At 43.4% G+C, this 26100-nt stretch overlaps 1 protein-coding gene across 4 annotated transcripts in view; it reads right to left on the bottom strand.

Annotated features, from left to right (window-relative positions):
• Positions 1 to 26100, bottom strand: part of CTNNA3 (catenin alpha 3) — a 1028503-nt gene that overhangs the window by 992380 nt on the left and 10023 nt on the right. For 2 of the 4 annotated variants that reach the window (XM_089780112.1, XM_089780113.1), the window contains exon 2: positions 12083 to 12189. In XM_089780112.1, coding sequence (XP_089636238.1) covers positions 12083 to 12184 — 102 coding nt within the window. In that variant the 5' untranslated portion in view covers positions 12185 to 12189. Of the gene's footprint in view, positions 1 to 12082; positions 12190 to 22592; positions 22726 to 26100 lie in introns of those variants that run through there. The other 2 variants (XM_089780114.1, XM_089780116.1) reach the window with 2 other exon arrangements.

Genomic DNA, 26100 nt, shown 5'->3' on the forward strand with positions numbered 1-26100 from the left:
GTCTTTTATGAAAGCTTGTAACATTTTGAACTTGATATTCATTATGACATCTGTACAAATTGCCATTTTAGATTTCGTGCATTTAGAAAACTGTGCTCAGTCTGTGCTGCAACCCTCATGGAAGGGTAGTGAGCTCAAACATGTAGGGGCACCTATCAAGCCATCTTTTCACACCAAACTGGCTTCAAGGAACTATCAATGGAAAGACACTGAGATCTTTTGAAATGGAAAAAGAAGATCCCAGCTTCCAAATTGGGAGGAATCTCCCACTTTGACTAACCAGGAGTCACCATGGACAAAGAAAAAAAAAATTTTAAAGCAGACTTGGAACAGGTTTTTATCCAGAACTTGGAGGACAGTCTTCAAGTGGGAGGCTGTCTGTAAATGCTAAATGTCTCCTATAGCTAGGGAATGTCCTGGGAAAGAAATTAAGTAACTTATGCTAGAAAAGAGGCACTTTGTCCAATATGAAAACAAAGACTGATGTTGATTCTTTGTTTGTTTTGTGTGTGACATGTATATGTGCACTTCCCTTATTATTTCATCTGGGAATTTTATTATTAAGTATGCTTTATTTTTATCCCAAGCAGATGTCTGGTGTGCAAACTGAATGGAGCATATGTGCCAAAGGGAGCTGATAACTGCAGTGCTGGTTTCACGTCTTCAGAGTAGGGACGTGAACAACTAGTCGACACACTAGTCCAGGGGTGTCCAAACTTTTTTCAAAGAGGGCCAGATTTGATTAAGTGAACATGCGTGAGGGCCGACCATTTTGCCTGACATTCTTTGAACCATTAAAATTAAATGCAAATTAACTATTTTATGCAAAGTTTATTGCAAACAGCATACTTTTCATTTCGTCACATGGATGACAAATCTAAACAGGTATTAAATCACTCTGCCGTTCATATCTGAAGGCCAGATGAAAAAAAATCCAAGAAGCTGAAATATGTGTCAGGAACATTGTAAAGTACATTACATATTATTGGTAATAAAGGTTGTCTGTCAACTTTTAAGTTCAAAAAATATGAACAGGAACATAACACCAAGTATATATGTTGTGTCCAAATATATTTATAACTGATTTAGACCAACTGACATTAACTGAGATTTTACAATGTATTCATCTCAATACATATGGATTCATTGGGGGCCATAAAAGATAGATATTGCCAAATTACCTGTGGGGCCGTATTAAACCGGAACACGGGCCGCAATTGGCCCGCGGGCCGGACTTTGGACATGCCTGCACTAGTCACTTCCCTCCCCCCCCCCCTGCTGCCTCTATCAGAAAGAAGCAGCTGTGGGGGAAGGAGAAGGTGCTTCAAAGTGGCAGCACCACTTGGAGCCCAGGGTCTGCCGCTTTGAAAGGCTGCATGTAGCCCAAGGCCAGCGGGGACTCCTCCACTGACCCTGGGCTCCAGGCAGTGCTGCCACTTTGAAACACCATGGGGAGCATGGGGCCAGCAGGGGATTGTTTGTGCTACACTTCAGAGACAGAGGCGCCCTTATCAACTAATCAATGCAAATTCAGAGTTGACATACCAGAGAACAGTTCAAGTGGCTGGCAATTAAGAATTCAGAGAAGACACTGGGAGACTCAGAAATGGAAGGACTATTGTATCCCTTGCAAACAGTAACTGGGCTGGTGAGAGATAGGGTGAAACTTTGTTTCTAGGCTGACTAATGAGGTCAGGGAGCTGAACTTTAGCCACAAATCCCCCCAAGGTTACCAGGCAGGTGCTAACAGAATCCCTATAGGTCTGGGTGGTTCTCAGTGTTTCATGACAACTTCTGCATTTCCAGACATTCTACTTAATCATTTTGCCATATTTCAAATTCAATAGGGGAGAGGGGGAGAATGGGATTCTTTATTTATATACATCCCATTAAGAAGCCAAATTTACACTTTACCTGAAGTACAATGAATGTATGAAAAAAAAAAAAAAAAAAAGCAGCTATGCAATGTTTCCTTAAACCATGTTTACTGTCAAACCATATTTTCCATTATATATTTGTATATAAAATTCAAGGAGAGAAATTCAGAACAGAAGAATTTACACCTTACCAGAACTATAATAATTGTAAAGCAAAAGTCAGTCATGAGATTTCTCTGTTCTCAAAATCTTGAAGATGAATTGAAAGAAATATTTTTCATTGTTCTAATTTATTACATTCTATGGGTAAACCTAATGCAAATGGGAAAAATCCTAGTCCTTGTCTACATTAAGATCTGGTAATCTACTAATTGATTATTTTACATCAGTCATTACATAATTTACTGAGTACAACCACACTGCCCACCTAGAATTAATGTAAGATTTGCCTGGCTTACAGTCTAGCACTGACTTACAGCAGAACAGTAATAGTAGGTGTCATCTATGAGATCTCCTTCAAGTCACCATTTCACCAAGGGTACGTCTAAACTACATGGCTCCGTCAATGGAGCCATGTAGATTAGTTTACTCGAAAAAAGGGAAATGAAGTAGCAATTTAAATACTCGCCACTTCATTTAAATTAAAATGGCCACCACGTTGTGCCGATCAGCTGTTTGTTGGCACAGCACGGCAGTCTAAATGGGGATCTGCTGACCCCAGAACCCTTCGTCAGCAGATCCTGTAAGCCTCGTGTCTAGACTGCCGCGCTGTGCCGACAAACAGCTGATCAGCACAGCGTAGTGGCCATTTTGATTTAGATGAAGCGGCGAGTATTTAAATTGCCGCTTCATTTCCCTTTGTCCTCCTGCCTCATCTACATGGCTCCGTTGACGGACCCATGTAGTCTAGACACACCCCAACTGTGAGCCACTAAGTAAATGAATATGCCTTGGACATTTGGGGTAATATGGGGAACATAGCCAGGATAGACCATTTCTAAGGAAAAGAGACAGGAGGATTAGTGGGAACAGAGGGGGACTTTCAGACAACTAAAGAGTTTTGCAAGCTGAAGGAGCTATCATCTTAAATAAGTCTAGTTATAAATAATAATAAATAATAATAATAATAATGAGTCAGCACTTGCACTACAACAAATGGAGGCAGCATGGCTCAAGATATAGGGGCACTGGCTATACCTGTACCCTCTGCACTCACCATTACTAAATTCTATGATTATTTAATCATGAGTCACAATATTTGGTGGTTTTCTTAGGTCTCTTTCTTAGGAGTTAGGTAATTACATGAGAATCTCAGCTTTCATTTATGAAAATTTTTTTAGCCTTTGTAAGAAGTATGAACTCATGAACCTTAAAGGCTCAGATACCAGAAGTCAGTTAAAATGAACAGAAAGTGTATTTAAATATGGTAATTTGGAAGTCTCACGGCAGGGGGGTGGGCAGAGAAATTTGACTCTTTTGAGCACTTGGGACTAGCAATCTCCTATTTTATTCATATGCTTTGGTCACTGTATCTGAGCAGTTGGAGTGGTCCTTTCCCCACATATTGGAAAAAAGTGTGAGGAAACTCCATTCCGTTCCATTTTATACTGCCACACTTTCCCCACTTCAGCTGGCAGTGGTGAGAAGCAGGTATACATAATCACCTATACCAAAGCCACTCAGAGGGCCCATCCTGCATGAGAATACATAGTACTGTTCCTTTGTAGCAGCATGTTTCTCTATCCAGCCTTGCCTGCTAGCTTACTTGAGCTACCCCATGTAGCAGGGACTACTCAACATAATTTTAACGGTGGAGTAGGATGTCACTCGCCCAGTACTGCTGTTGAACAGGTAATTAATTGAGATGCAGAGGGAGATTTGCATTTGTATTTGTGGTCCTCTGGGGGAGTTGAAAAACTGCATGTGACTGCAAGTGACCTTAAACACAAGGGCAGGATGGTTTTGAGGGGACCATACAAGACTTTGCAGGGGCCCCAGAACTGCTGGCATTGGCAGTGGAGGCCCCCTTAAAGCTGTGAAAACAATCTGACCCCTTGTTTGATACAGAGAACCCCTTTCTCATCTGGGCAGTCTTGAGACTTCAGACAACCAACCACAAAAAAAATGCTAGGTATTTTTATAAGACTTTACCTATCTTAACAGTATCGACTTCGGAATTCTCAGATTTCTATTGCCACTTCCATATCTGGTCATGACAGCATTGTTTAAAAAAAAAAAATCTAGGAAGGGAGAAGGGACTGTATATCCAAGATGCAGCTATTACATGAAACAGCTCTGAACTTGACTGTTTAAAAAATACAGTTGAATTTGAGTAGTGCCCAGTGCTCCTTTATACTACAGTTTGGCATGGTAGACCTGACATTTTCATGAAGTCCTGTATGAGGTACTTACACATCCTAATATGCTTAAAAATGCTTTGTTAAAGAAGACTCTGTACATTTTTTAGGGATTCCTCTGCTCCCCCTCTGACACTGTTCATTCACTATTCCCTTTCTTTCATTATTTTTCCCTCAGTTTAGATACAGCACTGATTTCAGCTATTATCCTTTCAGCATTTTAATTTTATGCAGATGAATATTGGTTCCAATATCCCCATCCCCATTTTAAGTATTTCCTACTCCCTTCTCTACCCCAGAACTGTTGATTTCATTTTCCAGCTAAATGTTTGGTAAAACAGATTTCAAAGAAAGACAGAAATCAGTGCTCCAAAAGTCACTCCATCTGAACTTAATAGGCTCTGTTATTTAGAATAGACTCAAGCTTTCAAAAAAATGGGGTTTAACATTTTGCTTTGGTGGGCTTGGGGGAGCAGGGATGTTGAAGGTTTATTTGTATGAAAGCTTTTGATCCTACAAAGGCCAGAACAAAATTTGTTTACTATCTATAAAAATATCCATTAACTAAATGTCCTAGCATTAGACAAGGATTCCTACTGAGCAGGCTTTTTAATGCTGCCTTATAAGAACATACATGCCTTGCACCCTAAGATTTATTTTATAATCCATCCATACATGATGCCATAATCTGAATTACTTCCTTCAAGCCACTGAGCTGTGAATAAGACTTTATATTCCAATCACACCAAAGCACAAAAGAGGCTGATAGCAATGAGACAGTACAATTCTAAAGACTGCAAACAAAATTGGAGGGAGGAGACAACAAAAGGAAAAAATGGTTAGAATTCTCCAGAAAAGACAAAGAAATAAGGGAGAGGGGAGACAGCAGAAAAAGAGAAAAGTTTAAAATACAAAAAGAACTGCTGCTAGAGGAGGAAGAAATATTGCCAAGTGACAAGATTCTAACAACTTCTTTTTAAGACCACAATCCATTTACTTTTCCATGTATATATGCAATGCCCCTTTTACTCCCTTGCTAAGTCTTTTCAAGAAAAGAGAAAAAGCAGGCCAGAGCACCACACCACCAAATATATTTGACCCTTCCCCTTCTGGGCTAAATTAACTATTCAGGGGACCCAGGGCTATTAGATTTTATGAGGATCCCTAGGTTGTGGGATGGGGCAAGAAAGGAGGGGATCTATGTGAGTATGGGGATGGGAAGATGGGTGTGGTACAGGAGGCAGTGGGAGCTCTAACTAGAGGTGCAGGCTCTGGGGCAGAGTCAGGGACTAAGTTCCCTCTAAGATGAGCCACTGCACGATCATGTAGCTATTTTCTGAGCCCCACCTCAGAGGTTCAAAGCTCCTGCACAGGCAGGGAGCTCAGCTGATCCATGGGGGTGGGGCATCTGTAAGAAGCAGCTAAACAGAGCTGCCATGCACTGAAATGAAAAGCTCCCAGAGAAGATAAGCAAACTAGATAAGCAGGGAATAAATGGGAAGGGGGTGGGGGATAATTAATTAATTGGATGCGGGTGGGAGTGAGAGAAGTGGGGAGTTAAGAGGAAAAATCCAGCAGTCTCTTTGACCCTCCTTGGCTGAGAAGGGGAGGTAAGGGGCTGATTGCATGGGGTAAGTGAGGGGAAAAAGGAGAGGATGGGTGCTGACATCGTGCAGTGAGGTAGAGGCAGGGTTAAGTTTGTTTGGGATGTCCTGACTCACTTGCTGCAGTCCTCTCTGGCTGTCAGGGAGAGGGAAAGCAAGCTTCTTGGATGGGGCGGTTGTGTGCTAGGAGGACATTTGCAGGATTACATTTTAAACAAACTTTACATATGTTAGTGGCTTAAGATTAGAAAGAAAAAGATTCTTTTAAACAGTTTTTTGTTGTGTTGCAGATATCTAAAACTCTGATCTTAATTATTTAAAAAAAAATCCTGTGTTAGTAATTAATACATGGTAAATTGTATTGCATTAAGGCCAGATCTTTGCTATGTGGTAGAGTTCTGGCTCTTACGAGTCAGAAGTAGCAAGTACTAGGTGTGATGCTAGTTTTGTAGGATACCACCTTATTTGCAAGCTCGTTGAAACATGGATCTGTCTACAAACCCTAAAGCCATGTGTTAATTTGTTCTGGGGCTTCTACTCTTGCTCCAGTGGAAGAAGGCTAATTCCCTACCTTTGTAGTCACTAAGGCTACCTCACAGCAATGAGACACGGGTGTCTTATTTTAATATATTTTCTACCACACATATGGACTTGTGTGTGTGTGTGTGTGTGTGTATCTATATTGGTGGTGCACATCCACACACTACCTCAATATTGGTGTTGCACATAAGACATTTCAACCCGCCCAAAAGAAAATTCAACCCACCCAAGGATAGAAAAATGTTACAGGGAACACTGGTCAGGGATGAGGCATTTGGGGTGTTAGGGTGCACCAGGCTGCAATCAAGGGATTTGGAGTATGTGTGGGAGAACAGGCCATTCCACTTGGCCTGTGCTCACTTGTAGCTTCACCATGCTGTGCTTGTCGAGGCAACACGGCTCTGGGGAGAGGTAGGGGAAGAGGAGGAGGAACAGCAGCACTCAGAGCTGCCTTCCTGGGCTGTAGCCCCTAAAGCCCCTTTCTTAATCTGTCCCTGATTCCCTGTCCCCACACCCACATATTATTTTTCCCTCTATGCACATGCCCATCTGATGGCTCTTTAGTTGTAGTTAGACACTGTTCTGTCAGGAGCACTCTTGCTAGGCCTGGGAAACAGCATGTAAATGGCAACACCCACGAGAGATTCCTTCACACAACTGTACAAGAGAGAAAACTCAACTGAACATAAACAAAATAGGTTATGCACCTAGGCTATATCTAGACTGCATTCGAAAAAGCAGAAGTGCTCTTTTGCCATCCATGTAAACCTTGTTTTATGAGGCATAAGGGATGTGTCAAAATAGCTCTTTTTTTCCAAAATTTGGCACCATATAGATGCGCCAAATTTTGGAAAACCCCCTTTCAAAAGTACAAATATGTGTACAGCAAATTGTGTATCTTTTTCTGATTTAACACTGCAGTCTAGACATAGTCCTAATGTTGTCAAATGAACACAATGAATGAATTGAAAGAAGTGTTTTCCATTAATCATAAATACAACAGATCTTGAAATAAAAGGTACAATGTTTTCAGATGAAGACAATTTACACGTTGATGGGATCTCTTAAAGAAAGACTGCAATATAAAAAGGAAGAAACTGACAAAAATCCTTTCCAAACCTCCGAGTTCCAACATTTTAAGTGGATTGAACACCCAGAGTCCTTGTGCCTATAAGCAAAATAATGAGAGTGAAATACTGGTTCAGTGTGAGCACTGACCATTTAGGTTAGCAACTACCTGAGATTAATGTTGCCTTTGGTGCTACATATATTATTCAACAAAAGTTAATTATGAAGTCTGTTTGGGTAGTTCACAAATGGCATGTCACTGAGATTGCATCCTAGCTTTATGAACCAGCCACCTCTGCAACCTAAAAAGCCTATATAAAGTATTTCCTGTAGGTTATCAGCCTATTAAATCTGACAGTACCATCAGACTTTATAGTGCTTGTGAATTAGGCAAAAAATACAACACTTGTTGACTGAGATTTTGCCTCCAAAGTACAGAGATGATGTGCATTGGACAGCCTTCACAGACTGGATCTAGCAGCGTGGCCCACCTTTTATAGATTCTACAATGAAAACAACAAAGACAAAGAAAAATGCAACCATGCATAAAGCAAAGGGTGTTTTTTCCATTACATTGCTAGGCAGAAATGGGGGTAAGGCAGAGTGAAGTTAGCCAGTGCCAGCTGTTTTACTGAGCATGCTCGAGACAAGCCAAAGCAGTAAGGAAGGGTGCATGGAGGGGCTTATGGGGTCACGTATCAACTATTGCCAAGTGAAGACTTTGTAAAGCAAGTAAGTGCATATGTAGGTAGTTACAATAATAAAAATGCAATTAATGGATTAGAGAATCTTTTCCCCAGCAAAGGAATTTATTGTAGATAACTTGCATTGTTGCATCTATCACACAGAGTAAATGGAACTGGAAGACTTAAATGTATCATGCCGGAGCATCCATGCACAATTACTTGCAGATTTACCTACATGCTGGAGGGAAGTTTTAGTTTGAAAATAAATCAAGGCTTGAATAAAAGAGAGGAAACTATTAAAAGAACAGGCTAAAGATTTATGAATTAATCTGTGATGTAAATCACTATCAATTACTGCACAGATTATATGTAAAAGTAATAAGTAATCTGGAACATTCCCAGTAATTCATGTGACACTCAATACTTCAGTAAATATAACAAAACAATGAAAACTATACTAAGGAATAGAGAGAGAGAGATTAACAATACATATTTGCTATCATGAAATAGATGGTTTTTCATAACTTTCTTTTAAGATTAATGTAGAGCTGGAATCAGACATTAACTTCAAACAGAAGACATTAACTTCAAACAGAATCAAATCTTAGAATTTTTGTTTTATTTATTCATTCATTATGGTATCTTCACCCATAAGAACAAGCTAGTGTTATTGGAACTAGCCTGGCAGAGTATTGGGCTCGTACTCTACATTGACCATAGGATATTACTTTTAGGGAAACTAGTGTTACCTACCAGCCCTGTGCTCTTGGGGAGCCAGGGAGTGAGACACATGGAAAACCATTCCCCTCCCCCAGGCCTCTGCTAGAATCAAAGACAAAGCAATGAAAAGGCCAGGGAAGACACACCCAAACTGCTTCAGACAAGGGTGACAGAATTAAGGAAACACCCTAACCTCATCTGCATTGAAGATAGAACAGAGAGACATCTCCATTAGCATACACAATGGAGAACAGCTCATCCAAAGCAGGAACGGCACTGACCTATGAGATACCGAAAGCAGAGAAGTACTGCCTGATGGGAAATCTCTGCTCCTGATGCTAATGAGCCCAGGTCTGCTCACACCCAAATTAGTCATTATCAGACCAATTCTAGTAGTAGATCCTATTGACATCCAAAATACTGAAACTGCCTAGTTGCATTGTGAGTTCCTTCAAGGAACATCACCCATAACCAGGTACGATCGGTCTCTACTGTCTTGCCTCTGTTTACCCATAAACAAATCCAGTGTCCTCAAACTATTGTCCAATCCCTATAAAAACTCCTTTTCTCTTTCTAAACTGTTATATGGGTTGCTAGCCCTAAAATTTGTAATCAGTTTCAATTTAGATTTAATATTGGTACTGTTTTGTGTGTTTGGCTCTATATTTATACACACACACAACCCAGAAATAAATAACTTTCATTGTTGAGCTGGTTGCTTCTCTCTTTTGCTCACTCTTCCTCAAGGGGTGTTGTTTTGGCTACCCCATTCGCTTTGCAACAACACTTCTTGTACCCAAGCTAAAAATCCCTGTAGTGCCCAAAATCCTGTGGGGTTTGTTCATTGTGTGGTTCACCAGTGAATGATTGCGGTGAGAGAGTAGGAATAGGGAGGTGCTGAACCTGGGGGCTTAGGAGGATGGCAGCTTAAAGTGCTGTTCAATCCAACCCACTGAGTCCAAAGGAACTAGGTCAACCTAATTCCTGCAGGAGAGCTCTAGTTGGAGGGGGAATTGGCAGCGAAGAGAATTCAGCTCCATATGAGAGCACAAGCACATGCAGCACACTGATAAAATTGTTAACCTCCCCCCAGTCCCATAAGAGTAACCCTAATAAATGAGCATTCCCCCCCCCCCCCTCCTCCCAGAGTGTTGGGAAAATCTGATAACACTAGCCAAAGAAAGCTATTGTAGAGTCATCTAGGGGAAAAAAATATTTTTTCTGTTCTGCACAGGCTCCATCTTCTACTCCCCAATAACCTCTCTTTTTATTCAGACACACCTCTGCCACCACAACTGGTGTCACTTCATGGTATCTGCACCAATAAACAAACACCTTGTTTCTATTTCAATTAACATTAGGACATTTTTACTTCCAGGAACAAAGATTTGGTCCTCTAAAGTGCTATGTAACCTCAACTGCCTTTGAAGACAAGCGGCACCTCCAAAGGCTGTAACCCAAACACAGGTATTTTTAAGTGCCAATGTTTACATTATTACAGTTTGATTTTACAATATTAGAGTGATTTTAGTGTATGAGGGTCTGATCCAAAACCTGCTGACAGAGGCCACACATGGGTAGAGAGATGCACGTTCGAACTCCCCCTCACACTCCATTGTTTTGCTGCTTGGCTTGTATTGCACATGCTTAGTAACTTCTACAGAAGATGTTGCCCTCACTATTGGCGGCCACAGGTCATCTCTGCCTGTTAAGGACAATGGGGAGGGACTGTCACTGAATTCAATAGGCTTTAAGGAAGGATCATTGTTCTAACAGTCAGCGGGAGCAAAATAATAAATGAACAGCACAGGGCCATAACAAGCATTTTGCTCTGTAGTTTGGAAAAACTGATGTGCTGACATCTCTATGCTACCTGTAACTGACTAGATGCGTCAGATGGCCAACTGTTTGTAGCCTTCTTATGGCCTCAGAACAGTCCTGAAAGCCTCAGTTTCTCCCTTCAAGGCACTTCAGTAACTATCAGCCCTTCTATCCATTCAGACGCCTTCTCAGGTTCTAGTTAATTAAATTAACAAATATTCAACATATCAGATACACCCATTTACCTCATCATCAAGTTGTTCTGAGGCCTTTCCTGCCTGTATTCTAACTCCTCAAGTCCCAGGTTTCCTCTTCTGGAGTCTATTCACTCCCAGCAACCTCTGTACTCCATCCTAGTCTCCCTAAGAACACCCCTGTCCCCATAGTTTACTGCTGCTCTTTATAGGGGAATCAACTGATCCCTGCTTAGGTGTCTCTCCTTAGTAACTAGGCTTGGCTGACCCTAGTCCTCTAGCCCTTAAAGGGGCAAGCTTCCTAGTTACAAGAAGGAAGTGCCACTACATCCGTGTATCAAGGAAAAAAAAAAATCAAGAATAGTTTAGGATTAAGAGAAAAGGATGCACTCCCCATTCCTCGCCTTATTAAAAGCACCTCTTATAATAGGGTGTTATAATAGAAGTACGCTTTTTTAAAAATACAATTACATAGAAGATGCATCATTCTATGGCAAATCTGTATAGGATTTTTTTCCCAAAAACAAGGTGAAAAATAGAAAAAGAAGGGTTGTGTGTGTGTAAGCTCAGCTGCGTATGGTAAAAATTCTCTTTAAGTGCTACATACTTACATGGTGAACACTTTTGAAATAACCCTAGATTTTGTAGTGCAACTCTGCTTTCCCTTAACATGCTCAATTTATACATTTGCTGACATGTTTAATCATTTGTTCCAAGTTCCTGGGATTTTTTGGTCAACAGCAGCAATTTAAAATAATGATTGTACAGTATACAACAATTAAATGGCAATGATAATAGGGAGAGTCGATCTGTTAGATTAACTGATCTATGGTATAGAATTTAACCCTTAAAAGTTCAGATAACTAGACTTATCTATAGGTATCAAGACCATTCCTTTACACTCTGTCCATCAACTGCAGCAGACTCAGTTCCTTCCTTCCATGTGACATCTACTGAGACTATTTCTACGTTTACACATTCACTGGGTAACATTGTATAGGGGTCTAAAGGGAACAGATTACATTAGGTACAATAAAGTGTGCTGCATTTCTGAGAATAGAGGAAGCTAAATGAATTGCACTATCCCTGAGTTAGTTTTGGGTATTTAGCAGTGCAGAAGATTCAATACAGTTTTCCATCATTAGGCAGGAGTAAAGTAAATTCTTCCCTCATCTTTCTCATGAATATCCAGAATATTTTGCCATACTAAAATACCTGAATTATCAATGGTTCCAACAACTTCTCCACTGTAAATGTTTGGATCTGAAGATCCTGAGGATCAATTTTCAGTGTAACATTTGGCACTGCTGCTGACATGTCACCTGTATACAACACAAAGATATAATAGTCAATAGGTAAATAGTAGGTGGAACAGCAAGACTCATACTGGTATGGTCTGAGCTACCTACGGAAGTAGAATAAAAGATCAGGGCCTAGGCTACTACAGCATGTGCATCAACATCATATTCCTAACAAATCGTAGATATAATGTTAATTATTAAGCACTTAGACACATTACACTTTACTTTAACTTCATTAAAATACAGCTCAAAATATATTTAATCAGTGAAGTCATCTAATACAGAAACAGATGCCCCTCTTTCTTAAATAGTTAATAAAATAATCCAGTTATTTTAGTGTTTCCTAAAAATACTGAGGAGTCTTAAAGAAATTAAGTTGTTTGTTTTGAATGCTGCAATATTATACATAAAGATACACCAGAATATCCATCATCTAGCATTAATAACACACTTGCTGGCAGGTTCCAATTCAGGAAAGCACTTGAGCACATGCTTTTCTTTAAGCACATGTTTAAATTTCATTTATTTTAATGTGACTTAAACGTATGTTTAAAACCAAATAGATTTTTAAATATTTCCCTGAGTATCCTAAAACAGTAGGCAGCAACTGTGCTGAAGTCCATGCCATACAGGTTAAAATTGCCTTTAAGAGAAACCAGGGAATAGATGAGTTCTCACTATAAAATGGAGAAGGCTACTTCTTGTGGAGTTGATACCCCTCAAACAAACTGTTGACATCATCATCAGTCAGCTGTTAATCCCGACCCCCACCCCCAATTCATTTATTTATATTCCCATGGTAATTAGGAATTCTAGTCCTGAAGCAAGACCCCAGCAGCTAGGCGTGCGCACACACACACACACACACACACACACACCCCTCTCAAACCGTAGACAAAGCAAGAAAGTATGTGCTACCTAGAACCGTCTGGCACCCCTTACAGCAAAAAAACCAAGAGCAGCCACAAGTATAAGGTTCTGCTCTCTGGGAAGACAGAATAAAACATACATCTTTAATCCTTATTAACCCCCTTTTAAAAATCCAGTGAAAACTTGTGACTACATCTAGAGTGATTTCTAGGCCCTATTACAGTCAATGGAACTGTTACTATTGAGTCAAATGGGCCAGGATTTCAGACCTGGACTTTAATTTAGAAACAGAACTGGCTTTGCAAAAGCCAGGGTTTCACATTAAAATAGCCCTGAGGACACCACTTTACCTATTTCTTTGTGTCTTTATCACTGTCAAAATTTACACTATTGAAAATAAGGATAAAAAACCAGTACGGAACAACAGTCCATCAATCCATTCCTGTAAGTGCTTTGTTAAAATAATTTATAATACGATCAGGTTCCATTGAAGTTACATTGGTCCCCCACCTTTTTGGTTTGTATCTGCTATATGAAAATTTATCAGAACAAATGCCAACCTTCAAAAACTGCACAATGAGAAAACAGTTTCTTTCTGCTGCCCTTCTAGCTTCTGTAAAGTTCTTATCCCCTTTTTATCTCAGTTTATCAAGTTTTTCATCTCCATAAACTTAAAATTAGCTGCACTGTATATGCTAATAAGCAGAGTAATTTAGATTATTCCCATTTTATTGCATAGTTACTGAATCAGCAAACCTAATACTTCATTAAAATTCACTTTTGAACAAGGAAATTTAGAATTAAATTATTTTTCATTTTTAAAAACGAACAACAATTCATCAGGAGAGAAATGATCTATTAGCTTTACTCCTATTCTTATATTCTAGGTACTTTCTAGTCTTCAACCATGACAAAGTAGACTCCCTTGATCGGCTATCCTGGGTAGGTAGCAAGGGAACAAGATGGTTTAGTTAGTACAGTGATGGTGAACTTATGTCATGAATGCTTGTAATAGCGCAATTCCTATCCTAGTGACACATGCCCAACTGTACTTTTATAATTCTGGAGGAACGGATATACCTGCATTTCTGTAGCTATGAAATCAGGATTTTTTTATGTTTCTAAGCACTCTGTACAAACATCCGAAACCATTTTGTTTTCAGATTTCAGTTTACACTGTCAGAAGAGACCCACTCTATACACCCTCAGTGACATCATTTCTGTTCTTTCTTGTCCCACTGTTAAATAAAAACATCACACTGACTGCAAGTACAGGCAGTCCCCGGGTTACATGGATCCGACTTACATCGGATCCCTACTTACAAACGGGGTGAGGCAACCCTGCACTAGCTGCTTCCCCCCAGCAGACCAGGGAGACGCGAAGCTAGCGCCCGTCCCCCCCCCCCCCCCCCAGCAGACCAGGGAGATGTGGAGCGGCTTCTCAGCAGACACCTTAGCTTGAGAATAAAGGACTGAGGGAAGTGAGGTGTGGGAGAATAAAACTGAGCTCTGGAGAAATGTTTGGCTAGAGTTTCCCCTACAATATGTACCAGTTCTGACTTACATACAAATTCAACTTAAGAACAAACCTGCAGTCCCTATCTTGTACGTAATCTGGGGACTGCCTGTATATGTTTGCTCTTCATGAATTGGGGAGGAACAAAAAACAAACAAACAAGTAGTACATAATGCTCTGGCCCAGAGTGGATATCCAATGTTAAAGTAGGTGCAGCCATCACAAGCCAAAGTGAATGAAAGTAAAGATACAACAAAGGTTGACAGCCAGCACCCATCATTTTATTTTTGAGCACTAATGCTTAGAAAGGTTCCCCTATCACAATATAAATTAGAAATACAAAAGTTCAAAACTTGCCTAGCATGCAAGTATGTTCACACTGCTGCTAAATTAGGGTTATTTCTGTCTACATTTAAAAGAAATCTAATAGTAACCTGGAAAAACATATTTCTATTCAGATCTAGACAGTCACACAGCCGTTCTGCATTGGGACATTTCTCAAAAGTTCTAAATATTAATGCCAAGTCCTTTTTGATATATTAAAATTAGCTTTCATACCTGTACCAAGGAGTTTATGGCTTCTAGAAACCTATTATCAGCTAGCCAGCCATGCATGTCCACTTCTGAATTAGATTCCAGATCTGAACCTACATATGACTCCTATTTAATGCTTTGTAAGCTGCCACTCCATGATAAATAAGCAAGATTGCCTTTGTATGGAAGTGAAGCCTTTAGTTCAGCCCAGTCAATGAAGTCAATGGGTTTTTTCCACTGAGAGAACAGAATCTTCTTTTTTTAGCATCAGAAAATAGAAACAATTTCACATCTTTGAAAGGCCTGGTTTTTTCCACCTACTGAAATTCATGGCTTTTGTCAGAGACCTGGTTTTCTGAAGCATGTAGCCAAATTGACATCTGCATTTTAATTTTTTTTAAATAACCCAGTCCAGTTATTATGCACAATGCCCTTGCTTTTGGCTTTGCATCTTTGAACCTATTTTCAAGGTTGGCTTCCTAAAATTTCATGACTCTTTTGAAAACCACCACCACTTTTGCAAGTAGACAGTGTTAATTTTACTCTGAGCTCCTTCTTAGCAAGCCTGCACATCAGTTGCAAAGGGAAAAACTTCATGTTTTTGTTGTCCACTTGAAGAAATCACTAGAAGATTTTTTTGGTTTATTTTCATCTCTAGACATACACGTGATTAATGTTGTGCTTAGTGGAGTCACCTTAATTCAATAAAAATATGGCAATACTGCTTAACTCAAAAATATAAGAATATAAATCATTCACTCCTTGCCTGTTTGACAGCAAGCTGCAGCTCTCTTCATACTTATCCTCCTATAACAAATGCCTCAAGTGAAAGATAATGCTTATTATATTTTGTATTCATTGATACATTGGAGACTGTTATAAACATCCTCACTTTATTATGCCACAACTTGTTCTCATCTTCTTGAAGATTAGCTTGATGCAAAACCTTGGTTCAGAAGAGTAATCAAGTTTAGGGCATGTTACAAAGCAGATTAAGATTTTGAAGCTCAGGACCATCTCTATTTATTGTGGCAACCCTTGCTACTTCCAGTTTGTCTAATAGACAGGCATTATTATTGACTGGTTAGAACAGGAGAGGACAAAAATACGGCTGCTGGGCCAGATCCAAACCTTCAGATCTGGCCCACCATAATATTCTGGGCTGCCAATGTCCCGTGGCCCCGTGGGACCCTCAGGCTGTCAATGTCCCGTGGCCTCATGGGACCCTCAGGCTGGCTGCCACATCCAGACACCACTCAAAGTGACAGACTTCTGGAGCTAGCTTGTGCATCTCTGCACCACATATCCTATTTAATGGGATGAGGGAAGGCTTTGCACACTGCCCCCACCCTTACCACAATCCCCACAGCTTCCATTAGCTGGAAACCCACCAATGGGAACTGCTTAGGTGTAGTTTGTGTGCACAGGCATAGTGTGCGCCATGCAAAGATGTGTACACTAGCCCCAGCAGCCAGCCACTTTGAGCAGAGTTTGGGGGCTCAGCAGGGCCTAGTGTAAGAGCCTGCACCTGGCACCACAGACTCTACACCCCCTCCTGCATCCCAGTTCCTACCCCAGGTCACAAACCCTTCTTGTTCCACATCACAACCCATGCCCCTAGATTCCCTCCTGCACCACTGCCCCGGGTCACACATCCCTCCATTCAAACTCCCTCCCAGATACCTTACCCATTCCTGCACCCCAGTTACATACCAAGCTCCCTTTTGTACCCAACCTGCATCCCCAACTCTCCTTTAATATCATAGAGGAGTGCAGCTCTTGACTACTTACCAAATTCTTGGAATGGCCCCCTATCAGAAATGATTGCCTACTCCAAGGTTAGAGAGAGAGAGAGAGAGAGAGAGAGATCACATATCTATTAAGGCAATGGTAACCCTTCCACTGATGTCAGTGAGTGGTAGGTTCAGAATTCATATTGTTAAAATTAGTGGGAAATGTGTGGCAAGATCCCCAACTGCTCTGACAATTTCAATCATATATTCTAAGCTACAGTAAAACATTTTGTTTCTGGAAAATAATCTTTTTGCTGTGCCTCTTTCTAACAAAAGGAATTCCCCAAAAGGTAGCCTCAGTAACTACAAAATCTTAGTTTTAGAAGAAGGGTAGCCATGTTAGTCTGTAACTCTAAAAACAATGAGGAGTCCTGTGGTACCTTAGCCCTGGTCTACAGTAGAGAGTTATTTTGAAATAACTCCCCTTATTTTGAAACAAGCGGCGTGTCCACACTACCAAGCCCATTATTTCAAAATAACAGGCTGGTTATTATTTTGGAATAGGGTTAGTAGCAGCTGAATGTCAACACTATTTCAAAATAATTGGCTTCCAAAGGCCTCTCACAGCTTTCTTCATGGTTGCTCCCGCCAGCTCCACTGCTTCCCTTCTCCTACAGAGCTTTTAAAGCAGCAGTCTGCAGGAAAGGGGCTTGTGGAAGGGAGCCTTGCTGGCCCCGTGCCACACTACACCAATATCCTAGCATTTTGCTAATTCGAACTAGCATGTCCACATTAAGTGGACCCTGAACCGGGGTTAAGGCTGGCCGGAAGCAGCGCCGGCAGGGCATCAGTTGAGGACTTAGAGCGTGGAGCTGCTGCCTCAGGCTAGCTGAGGGCTGTGCTTAAAGGGACCCGACCCCCACCCCGGACAGACAGTTCTCAGGGGTGCCCCACTTGCACAGCAGTCCTGGCTTGGATTGCCCGGAGTACCCACACTGGGCACATCACAGCACTCTGCCATCAGACCGGCTGCACTTGCCGCAGGCTGCCATCTGGGGAGAGGCGGCACTTGGGGGGCTGCAGGAGAGCTTCCACCCCGAGAGAGCCTGCAGAGTCAGCCCAGTCCTCCCCATCGGGGGCTTGTACCCCATTCCTCCCTCACCTCCTTCCACTTACCCCTCCCTAGCCCCCCTTCCTGATGTACAAAATAAAGGACAATTGTGTTCAAAAACAGAATCTCTCTTTATTGAGCAAAACTGGGGGAGACTGGGAAAAGGAGGTGGGAGAGGGGAAGAGAGACTGGGAGAGGGGAGGGCAACTACAATGATGAGGGGTTTGGAACAGGTCCCATATGAAGAGAGGCTAAAGAAACTGGGACTTTTCAGCTTAGAAAAGAGGAGACTGAGGGGGGATATGATAGAGGTCTATAAAAGCACGAGTGATGTGGAGAGGGTGCATAAAGAAAAGTTCTTCATTAGTTCCCATAATAGAAGGACTAGAGGACACCAAAGGAAAGGAATGGGTAGCAGGCTTCAAACTAGTAACAAAGTTGTTCTTCACAAAGCAAAGAGTCAACATGTGAAACTCCTTGCTGCAGGAGGCTGTGAAGGCTACAACTAGAACAGAATTTAAAGGGAAGTGAGATAAAGTAATGGAGGTTGGGTCCATGGAGTGGTATTAGCCAGGGGGTAGGAGTGGTGTCCCTGCCCAAGGTTTGTGGAAGGCTGGAGAGGGATGGCATGAGACAAATGGCTTGGTCACTGTCTTCGGTCCATCCCCTCCAGGGTCCCTAGGGTTGGCCGCTGTCGGCAGACAGGCTACTGGGCTAGATGGACCTTTGGTCTGACCCAGGATGGCCATTGTAAGCTCAGGGCTCAGGGTCGGGGGTCTCAGTGGACCCCCTTGATTTTCATGCACACCTGCTCCTGAGTGGCCAGGCTGGCAGCTCTCCTGCCCTAGACGGCCACTTTCCTGTGCCTAGTGCGGAGATCGTGGACGAGGTCCACGATGTCTGCACTAGCCCAGGAAGGTGCCCGCCTCTTGCGGTCCCGGGCAAGCTCCCGGGAGCCGCCAGCCTGGTCCCGGGAAGAGGGGGTGGGCTGGGGGACATCGGGTGGGTGGCTCTGTGCCGTGCCAGGTGCAGGGTCTGCTGGCTGGGTGCTGGCAGGCTTGGACCTGGCACGGGCACCGTAGCCAGCCCGTGCCCCTTTAAGGGGTCCGGGGCCAGGAGAGGGGCATACGAGTTTCCCTGGTGTTGGCCAGAGTGGCCACCAGGGCAAGCTGGGGAGGGATTTCCTCCCACTAGTTCGAATTAAGGGGCTACACACCCCTTAATTCGAACTAGTAAGTTCGAACTAGGCTTAGTCCTTGTAGAATGAGGTTTACCTAGTTCAAACTAAGCGCTCCGCTAGTTCGAATTAAGTTCGAACTAGCGGAGCGCTTGTGTAGCGCCTTTCTAAGTTAATTCAAACTAACGTCCGTTAGTTCGAATTAACTTTGTAGTGTAGACATACCCCCAGGGTGCCATCACGCTCCACGTGGGCTGGCGCAGAGGAGGAGCTGCCTGGCCTGCTGGTTGTGGCGTTCAGCCCAGAGGAGGCTGAACCGCACTCCAGCTGATTGGGTGGCTTACCCTCTGCACCTGCCCACGTGGAGTTTGGTGGCACCCTGGCTGAGCACCATGGCCAGCTGGCCGGGCAGCCGCTTTTCTTCGCTCCAGCCCGGCTGCCCTGCGGTCAGTCCGGAGGGAGCGCGGGTCGGAGGCTTCCCTCCGTGGCTGGTGTAGGGAACTCCCTGCCCCCAACCTTGTTCCCTGTCCTCTGCCCCAAACTTGTACCCCACCCTCCTGGCCCCCTGTTCCCTCTCCCTGCCCCCCCTGCAGAACCCTGCCCCCCCCTGCAGAACCCTGCCCCCCCCTGCAGAACCCAGTTCCTTCTGGCACCCTGTCTCCTACTACAGAAACCTGTCCCCCTGCTCCCCTCTGCAGAAACCTGTCCCCCCACCAGCACCCTGTCCCCTGCTGCAGAAACCTGTCCTGGCACCCTGCCCCCTCTCCCTTGCCCCCACTGGCACCATGTTCCCTGCTCCAGAACCCACTAGCACTCCTCCCCAGTACTGTGTCCCCTGCTCCCAAATGACTTTTATATGGGTCAGTGACACCTGTCTCAAGGCAGGTTCCCTGCCATTCCAATAAATAAAGACAATGCAGAAACTTTTTGTGTTTAACATAGTATTCTATTTAAAAATGAAGCCTGGCCAACAAACCCCCAATGGGGGCCAAGCCCACATCTGGCCACAACCACTCCTGCACTCCCCCTTCCCCAGACCCTAGATCTGAGCCTATCAAACACTGGAACCTCATGCCCTCAGCCCCTCACATACCCCAACCCAAATTCCTGCACCCTCACATCAGCAAGCCTGTGGCTTGCTTAGTATCCCAACGCTGCCCAGCCTGGAGCCCTCTCCCCGAGCCAGTGTCCCCTTCTCCACCTCCTCCTGCATCCAGATTTCCTCCCAGAACTTGTACCTCTCACCCCTTCCCACACCCAAATCCCTCATTCCCACCCCAGAGCCTACACATCCTGTCTCAACACAGCAAGGGTCCAGCTAGACTGCAGGCGTTTTTCAGGATTCTGGAGATATCCCAGAAAAACTCTTCTGCATCCAGGGTTGCGTTTGTTCTTCCGCTTTTTTAGTGGAAGAGCAAACAGGCTCTTTTGGTCACCCCTATATTCCTCTTTCCACAAGGAATAAGGTGGCTTCCAAAAGAAGAGTTTTTTTCCTGACATTTGGTCCAGTGTAGGCAGGCCAAATGTTGGAAAAACCTCTTCCTACAGAAGAATTTTAAAAAAAGCAGCAGTATAAGGATTGGGGATAGCAAGTGATGGAGAGGAGGAGAATAGAGATGGCGGGGCTTCAGGGAAGGGACGGGGCGGTAGATCTTGGCTTGGTCTGTCATTTAAAAAGTGATCTTGGGTGTAAAAAGGTTGGAGACCACTGCTGTAGGGGGATGGCAGGTTGCAGTCAGGTGTCCTGTCATCTGGGGGAAGGGGTGAGCTACTTGCAGAGCTCCAGGAAGTGGCCTTTCACATATGGAAGTTCTGAAACTGCTGCTGGTCATTTTATGACTGCAGGACTATGTAGTCCCAGCAGTCTGAACTGATCTCCCTCCACCAGAAGCGGCGTCTGATGGTGTCCAGGGGTTTAGGAACATTTGCAGCAGCAGGAACACCAGGATGTGAGTGAAGGGATCCTCGTGTTTGGGCTAGATGTCATCCTGCTGGAGCATCATGCAAACTGTCTGGAAGAACTGTGCCAGGAAGTGCAGCATGAGGCCCATGAGTATACCACTGCTTTGCAGCAACTCTGGCTCCATGATGTCAATGCTGTGGCATCCACAAGGGCAACCAGGGCACACTGCATCAATTTGGAGTCCTGTGATGGTGGAGGCAATGTAGGAGTGGTGTGAGAGATGCGGCCATAGAGAGGAGCCCCTGAAAGCATGTGTCGCAGCTTCCCATATCAAGCAGCCACAGGAAGTGTCTGCCCTCTTGGTGCCTTCCTTAGAGTGCTTCTGGGGGATCTAAATCTGAAGAAGGCTCCAATCAGTGTGGACGCACTATTTTAAAATTATTCTGAGCTATTTCGATGTTCCCCTATAATGTGGATGCTCTATTTCAATGTTATTTCATATATTAATTTGATTTAACTTCTTTTGAAATTATTTTCTAGTGTAGACATGCCCTTAGAAATTAACAAAAGTATATATAGTATCGTGAGCTTTGGTGGGCAAAACCCACTTCTTCAGATGAGTTTGAGTTCATCTGAAGAAGTGGGTTTTGCCCACCAAAGCTCATGATGCAAAATCTTAGCAGTTTTCAGTTAGCACAGTTTTCACGGCATTGCTTACAAACTTTTGAATCCTCAGCTGTGACCCATAGACATATTCATAACATACATGAGTGGAAACATGACTGTTATGTTATTAATTGGGAGCATTCTTATGGATTAGAAACATATCAAAGAGCAAAGCATAGAGGTAATGGGGGAAATAACCCAAGATACTTTCTGATTTGTATCTCCGAAAGAATCACTTGTAACTGGGACTATCTTGCCTCTTCAACGAATAAACAACTTTTCCAGGTGAGCATTTCTACTGAGATCACAGCCCTTTGTTAATAAAAACAAAAGAACTACTCCAGCACAGTATGCCCTTTGGACACAATAGAACTGTTGGTTATAAGATACTATGATGCCAGGCTACTATAACTTGGAACTCAACTTTATTAATCTATACACTTATCCATTTCACCAGTATATTGCAACATTTCATAATACAGAACCGAAGACATGACTTTTAGGTGTCATGGAAATAGATTATTCCTGTCTGTGGAACCAAAAAACAACCTGCATTCTTACACAATGGTATACTTTAAGCTAAGTGCTAACTTTTATGATGTCGTCTTATCAAGAATGATCAAGAACAGCTTGTCCAAACTGACATAGTTCAATATATCTATAAAAGGTAAGAGGCAAGTAAAAAGAAAGAAAAGCAAAAAAGTTCTGTGGCCTGAAATAAAATTCAACTATACAAATGATAATTGTTAGAGAAGTTCTAAAATACAATTTGGATACTCTTTAATTTAAATAAAATATTGTAACAACAGAAACTAGGACCAAAAATACGCTAATCTTTCTAATATATAATCATTAGAAGTTTGATTGCTAAATCACCACAAATTATATTAAAAAGATAATGCCTCATAACTCACCTATCCCAAACACAAACCGTCCACATTCAAGAGGAAAGCAATGGTCTAAACACCAGGAAAAGTACTTAGCACTTCAGTACAACTATTATAGCTAATGGTGCATCTGCGACCTCATGGCCTGACAAGCACTCTAGTGTATTTCAGGATGACTGACAGGGTACAGTGGCTGCTAGTGGGGGCTGGGCATCCTTAAAGCTATATACAAAAGTAGAAATATTTCAAGATACAATTAAAAATGGAGCAGTATTCTTATTTATTTTGAAGAACTAGAGGACATGAAGTAAGTTTTTCTACAACGTCTTTAAGAAAGAGATAAATAAGAGAAAATATCACACTGACTCTATAACAATCCATGGTGTGCCCATATATTTAATACTGCATGCAAATGTGGTCACCTCATCTCAAAATAGATATCTTAGCACTGGAAAAAAGGTTCAGAAAAGGGCAGCAGAAATGAGAGATATGAAAATGTGCCATATGAGGAGAGATAAAACTGGAACTTTTCAGCTTGGAAAAGAGACAACTAAGGGGAGATATGATTGAGGCATATAAAATTGTGATTGGTATGGACAGGGTGACCATATTTCCCAATGCTGAATACACGACGCCTGGTAAAATTACTCCAATTCAAGTGAGTTGAATAGGAATCCATCAGAATTATACAATACAAATTTTCAAATTAACTTCAGACTGACTGCACTCCTGTTGAAAATAAAAACTGCACAGCTGGAGTCTTTTTATTTACCTTATGTTTAAGGTTTGCACAGGGAGAGATGACACACACATATTCCCTACGTCTCTCTCACATCAGGATGGGGTGACCGACCAACCTCACCCTGTTCAGTGCTCTCCACCCTCCTTGCCTGACAGTCCCTGGGATGGACTCATCTCTCCTGACATCTGGTGCTGCATCTTCTCAAGGCAACATGTGGGGGAGGAGGTATGCAGGGTTACAGGAACCCTCCTCTGATTTCTGTTGGGGTTTATGGCAGAGCATGGCAAGCAGCAGCCGATCAACACTGTGCAGAAGGGAACGGATGGAAGGAGCTTCCAGCAGAATGGAGGTGGGAGTTGAGAGAGGGATGAACTGGCCCATGTTTTTCCAGAGGTCATCTCCTCCTTCCCTCTGCTCCTCAATGCCTGGAAGCAGCTTGTCCCTTCCTACCCACACAGTGTAGAAAGGCAGCTAACACCTTCAAGCTGCTGCTGGCTACTGACATAGCCCAGCTGCCTCTTGTCTTCCAGCTGCAGTACAGGCAGGAAGGGGCTAAGCCCTAAGCATGTACTAAGCAGGGCCCAGGGAACCTGACTGCAGGGGCTTTAGCCAAACTGGCCAGAGAGGTGGCTCAGCAGGGAAGGGTGCCTAGGAGACAGAGCAGACTCACACTCCCTGGGGGAAGGACATAGTGCAAGTGGCAACACGTGAAATCTTTAAAAGACTCATTTCCATGAGACTGCTTCAAACATCTGAGACTCACCTGCAGCCTTCAACCCAGCTCCTTCCAAACTAAGTAGCACCTTGCCAGAGTCAGAACAGGCTGCATTGCAGGTCCCCTCTACTCAGTGTCCAAACAGATCCCAAGCTGTTCTCCCACAGCAATTGCCCTCAGCCCCCAACATTCTCAGCAAGCAGCTTCCCCTCTGGCTTCACTTTCCCCTCTTATAGGCCTCACCTGGGCCTGTGGGGTGCTGACATGCTCCAGCTAATTCCTGAATCCTCCCCTCCCCTCCCCTCCCCTCCATGAGCCTTTGTCTAACAAGCCAGGGCCCTACAGCTGTGGGTTTCTTACTCCTGCCTCCTTCTGGACTATCTCAGGGCTCCAGATGGGTGGAGGGCTGCTGAGTGGGGCTGAAATAGTGCAAAGCAACCGGAGCAAATAGGTGAATCCTGCCCGTCACTTCAATCTCAAGAAAGAAATCCACTAATCTCCTGTGGCATTAAGGCAGCCAGCTTGCCTTCATCACCACTCTCCAGCCAACACTGGCTGCTGCATCCCTGGCTGTCTTTGCCTTACTCCTCTGCTTCCAGTTGTATCCACTTCCACCTCCCAAGGGTGGCATGTTGGCTACCAGGCTGGCACTGAAGCAATTAAATGAGGCAGCTCTCTGATAATGCAGGCTGGAACTCTCAGGGAAGGCTGGAGGTTCAACAACTGGGAGAAATTACAACTTCACTTCCGAAGAAATGAGATGACCCCATCCATCAGTCACTGAATTGTCAGTGTGAAAGCCTCCTTCTTAAACAATCAACCTATTCACATCCTGGGTGGCATCAAAACTGCATGTGAGGGGTGTAGTGCAAGTGTGGGACATCCCTTGACTAGCTGAAGTTAAGCCCCATCCCACCTGGGCCAGAACAGTTCATCTGCACCACACTGTACTTTACCTACTGCTGAGGCAGCTTAAGAGAGATGCCTATTGTTTTGTGCTCCTGCTTCTATTCTGGATATTATGGTACCTCCTGGAGTGTGGAAGGGTGTGGAGTCTGACTAGGGCCTCTCTGTCTGGGAGGGAGAAGAAGCCCTGGGACACTCTATGGCCACAGATGGGCAAGATCTTACATTTTATAACCCCTCTGTAAGGGCACCTGCAACAGCTCTCTGCCCCGCTACAGCCCCTCTGCTGCATTGCCTCAATGTGCTAGCTCAGAGAGACTCATCAGCATCTCGGTTTTCCCTCTGCCTGGTGCCAGCCCTGCTCAGCTTGTGGGAAATGACCAGAGCACACCCCAATGCCATAAGGCTGTGGCACAGTGCCGTGCTGTCTAGGGCTTGTGAGTGACTTTCCCCAGCAAAACATGCGGTCAAGTTGACTTTGGACCTGAATTTCCAAATGAAAAGCACAAGCACCATGGTATCTTTCCTTCCACGGTTTGTGTCCACGCATCATCAACTGCCTGCTTGCAAGATAATGATGTCTGATTTTGGAGCCAGCTGGTGCAAAAGTGTTACCATGTGGCACTAGGAGCTAAGCTCTTGAGAACAATGGCTTGGATGCGGGATTTTCTTGTGGGATTCAATAGAAGGGTGGAGGGTACAAAACAGATTCATGAGGGGGAGATTTAATAGCCACAACAGCGCAGTACTGTGGGCACAAACAAGTTTTCCTGTAAGGCTGAGCTGAAGGTAAACCCCTGAAAGAGATTGGCTGATCATATACAAAGTTACTGAGCCCAAGTTCTGTTCCTCCAGGATCTCTGTCTACCTGCCCCACTTGTCCACTTTAAAGAGCTCTTAGCTCTGGCACAGACAGACCGCAGGTGGTATATGGCTCATAGAAGCTCACAAAGGAGGGGGTGACCAGTGGATTCCCTCTATGGATCTGTACTGGGCAGGGGGGGAAATACCCTAGAAAGGGAAGTGAACAGGGAAGTGGCAAAGTTTGCAGATGATACAAAAAATATTCATGAATATTAAGGCCAAAGCAGACTGTAAAGAGCTAAAAAGGGATCTCACAATTCTGAGTTCCTAGGCAACAAAATGGCAACTGAAATTCAACATTGAGCCCT

The sequence above is a fragment of the Pelodiscus sinensis genome, chromosome 8, assembly GCF_052426305.1.
Source record: "Pelodiscus sinensis isolate ZL-2025 chromosome 8, ASM5242630v1, whole genome shotgun sequence".
Taxonomy (NCBI): Eukaryota; Metazoa; Chordata; order Testudines; family Trionychidae; genus Pelodiscus; species Pelodiscus sinensis.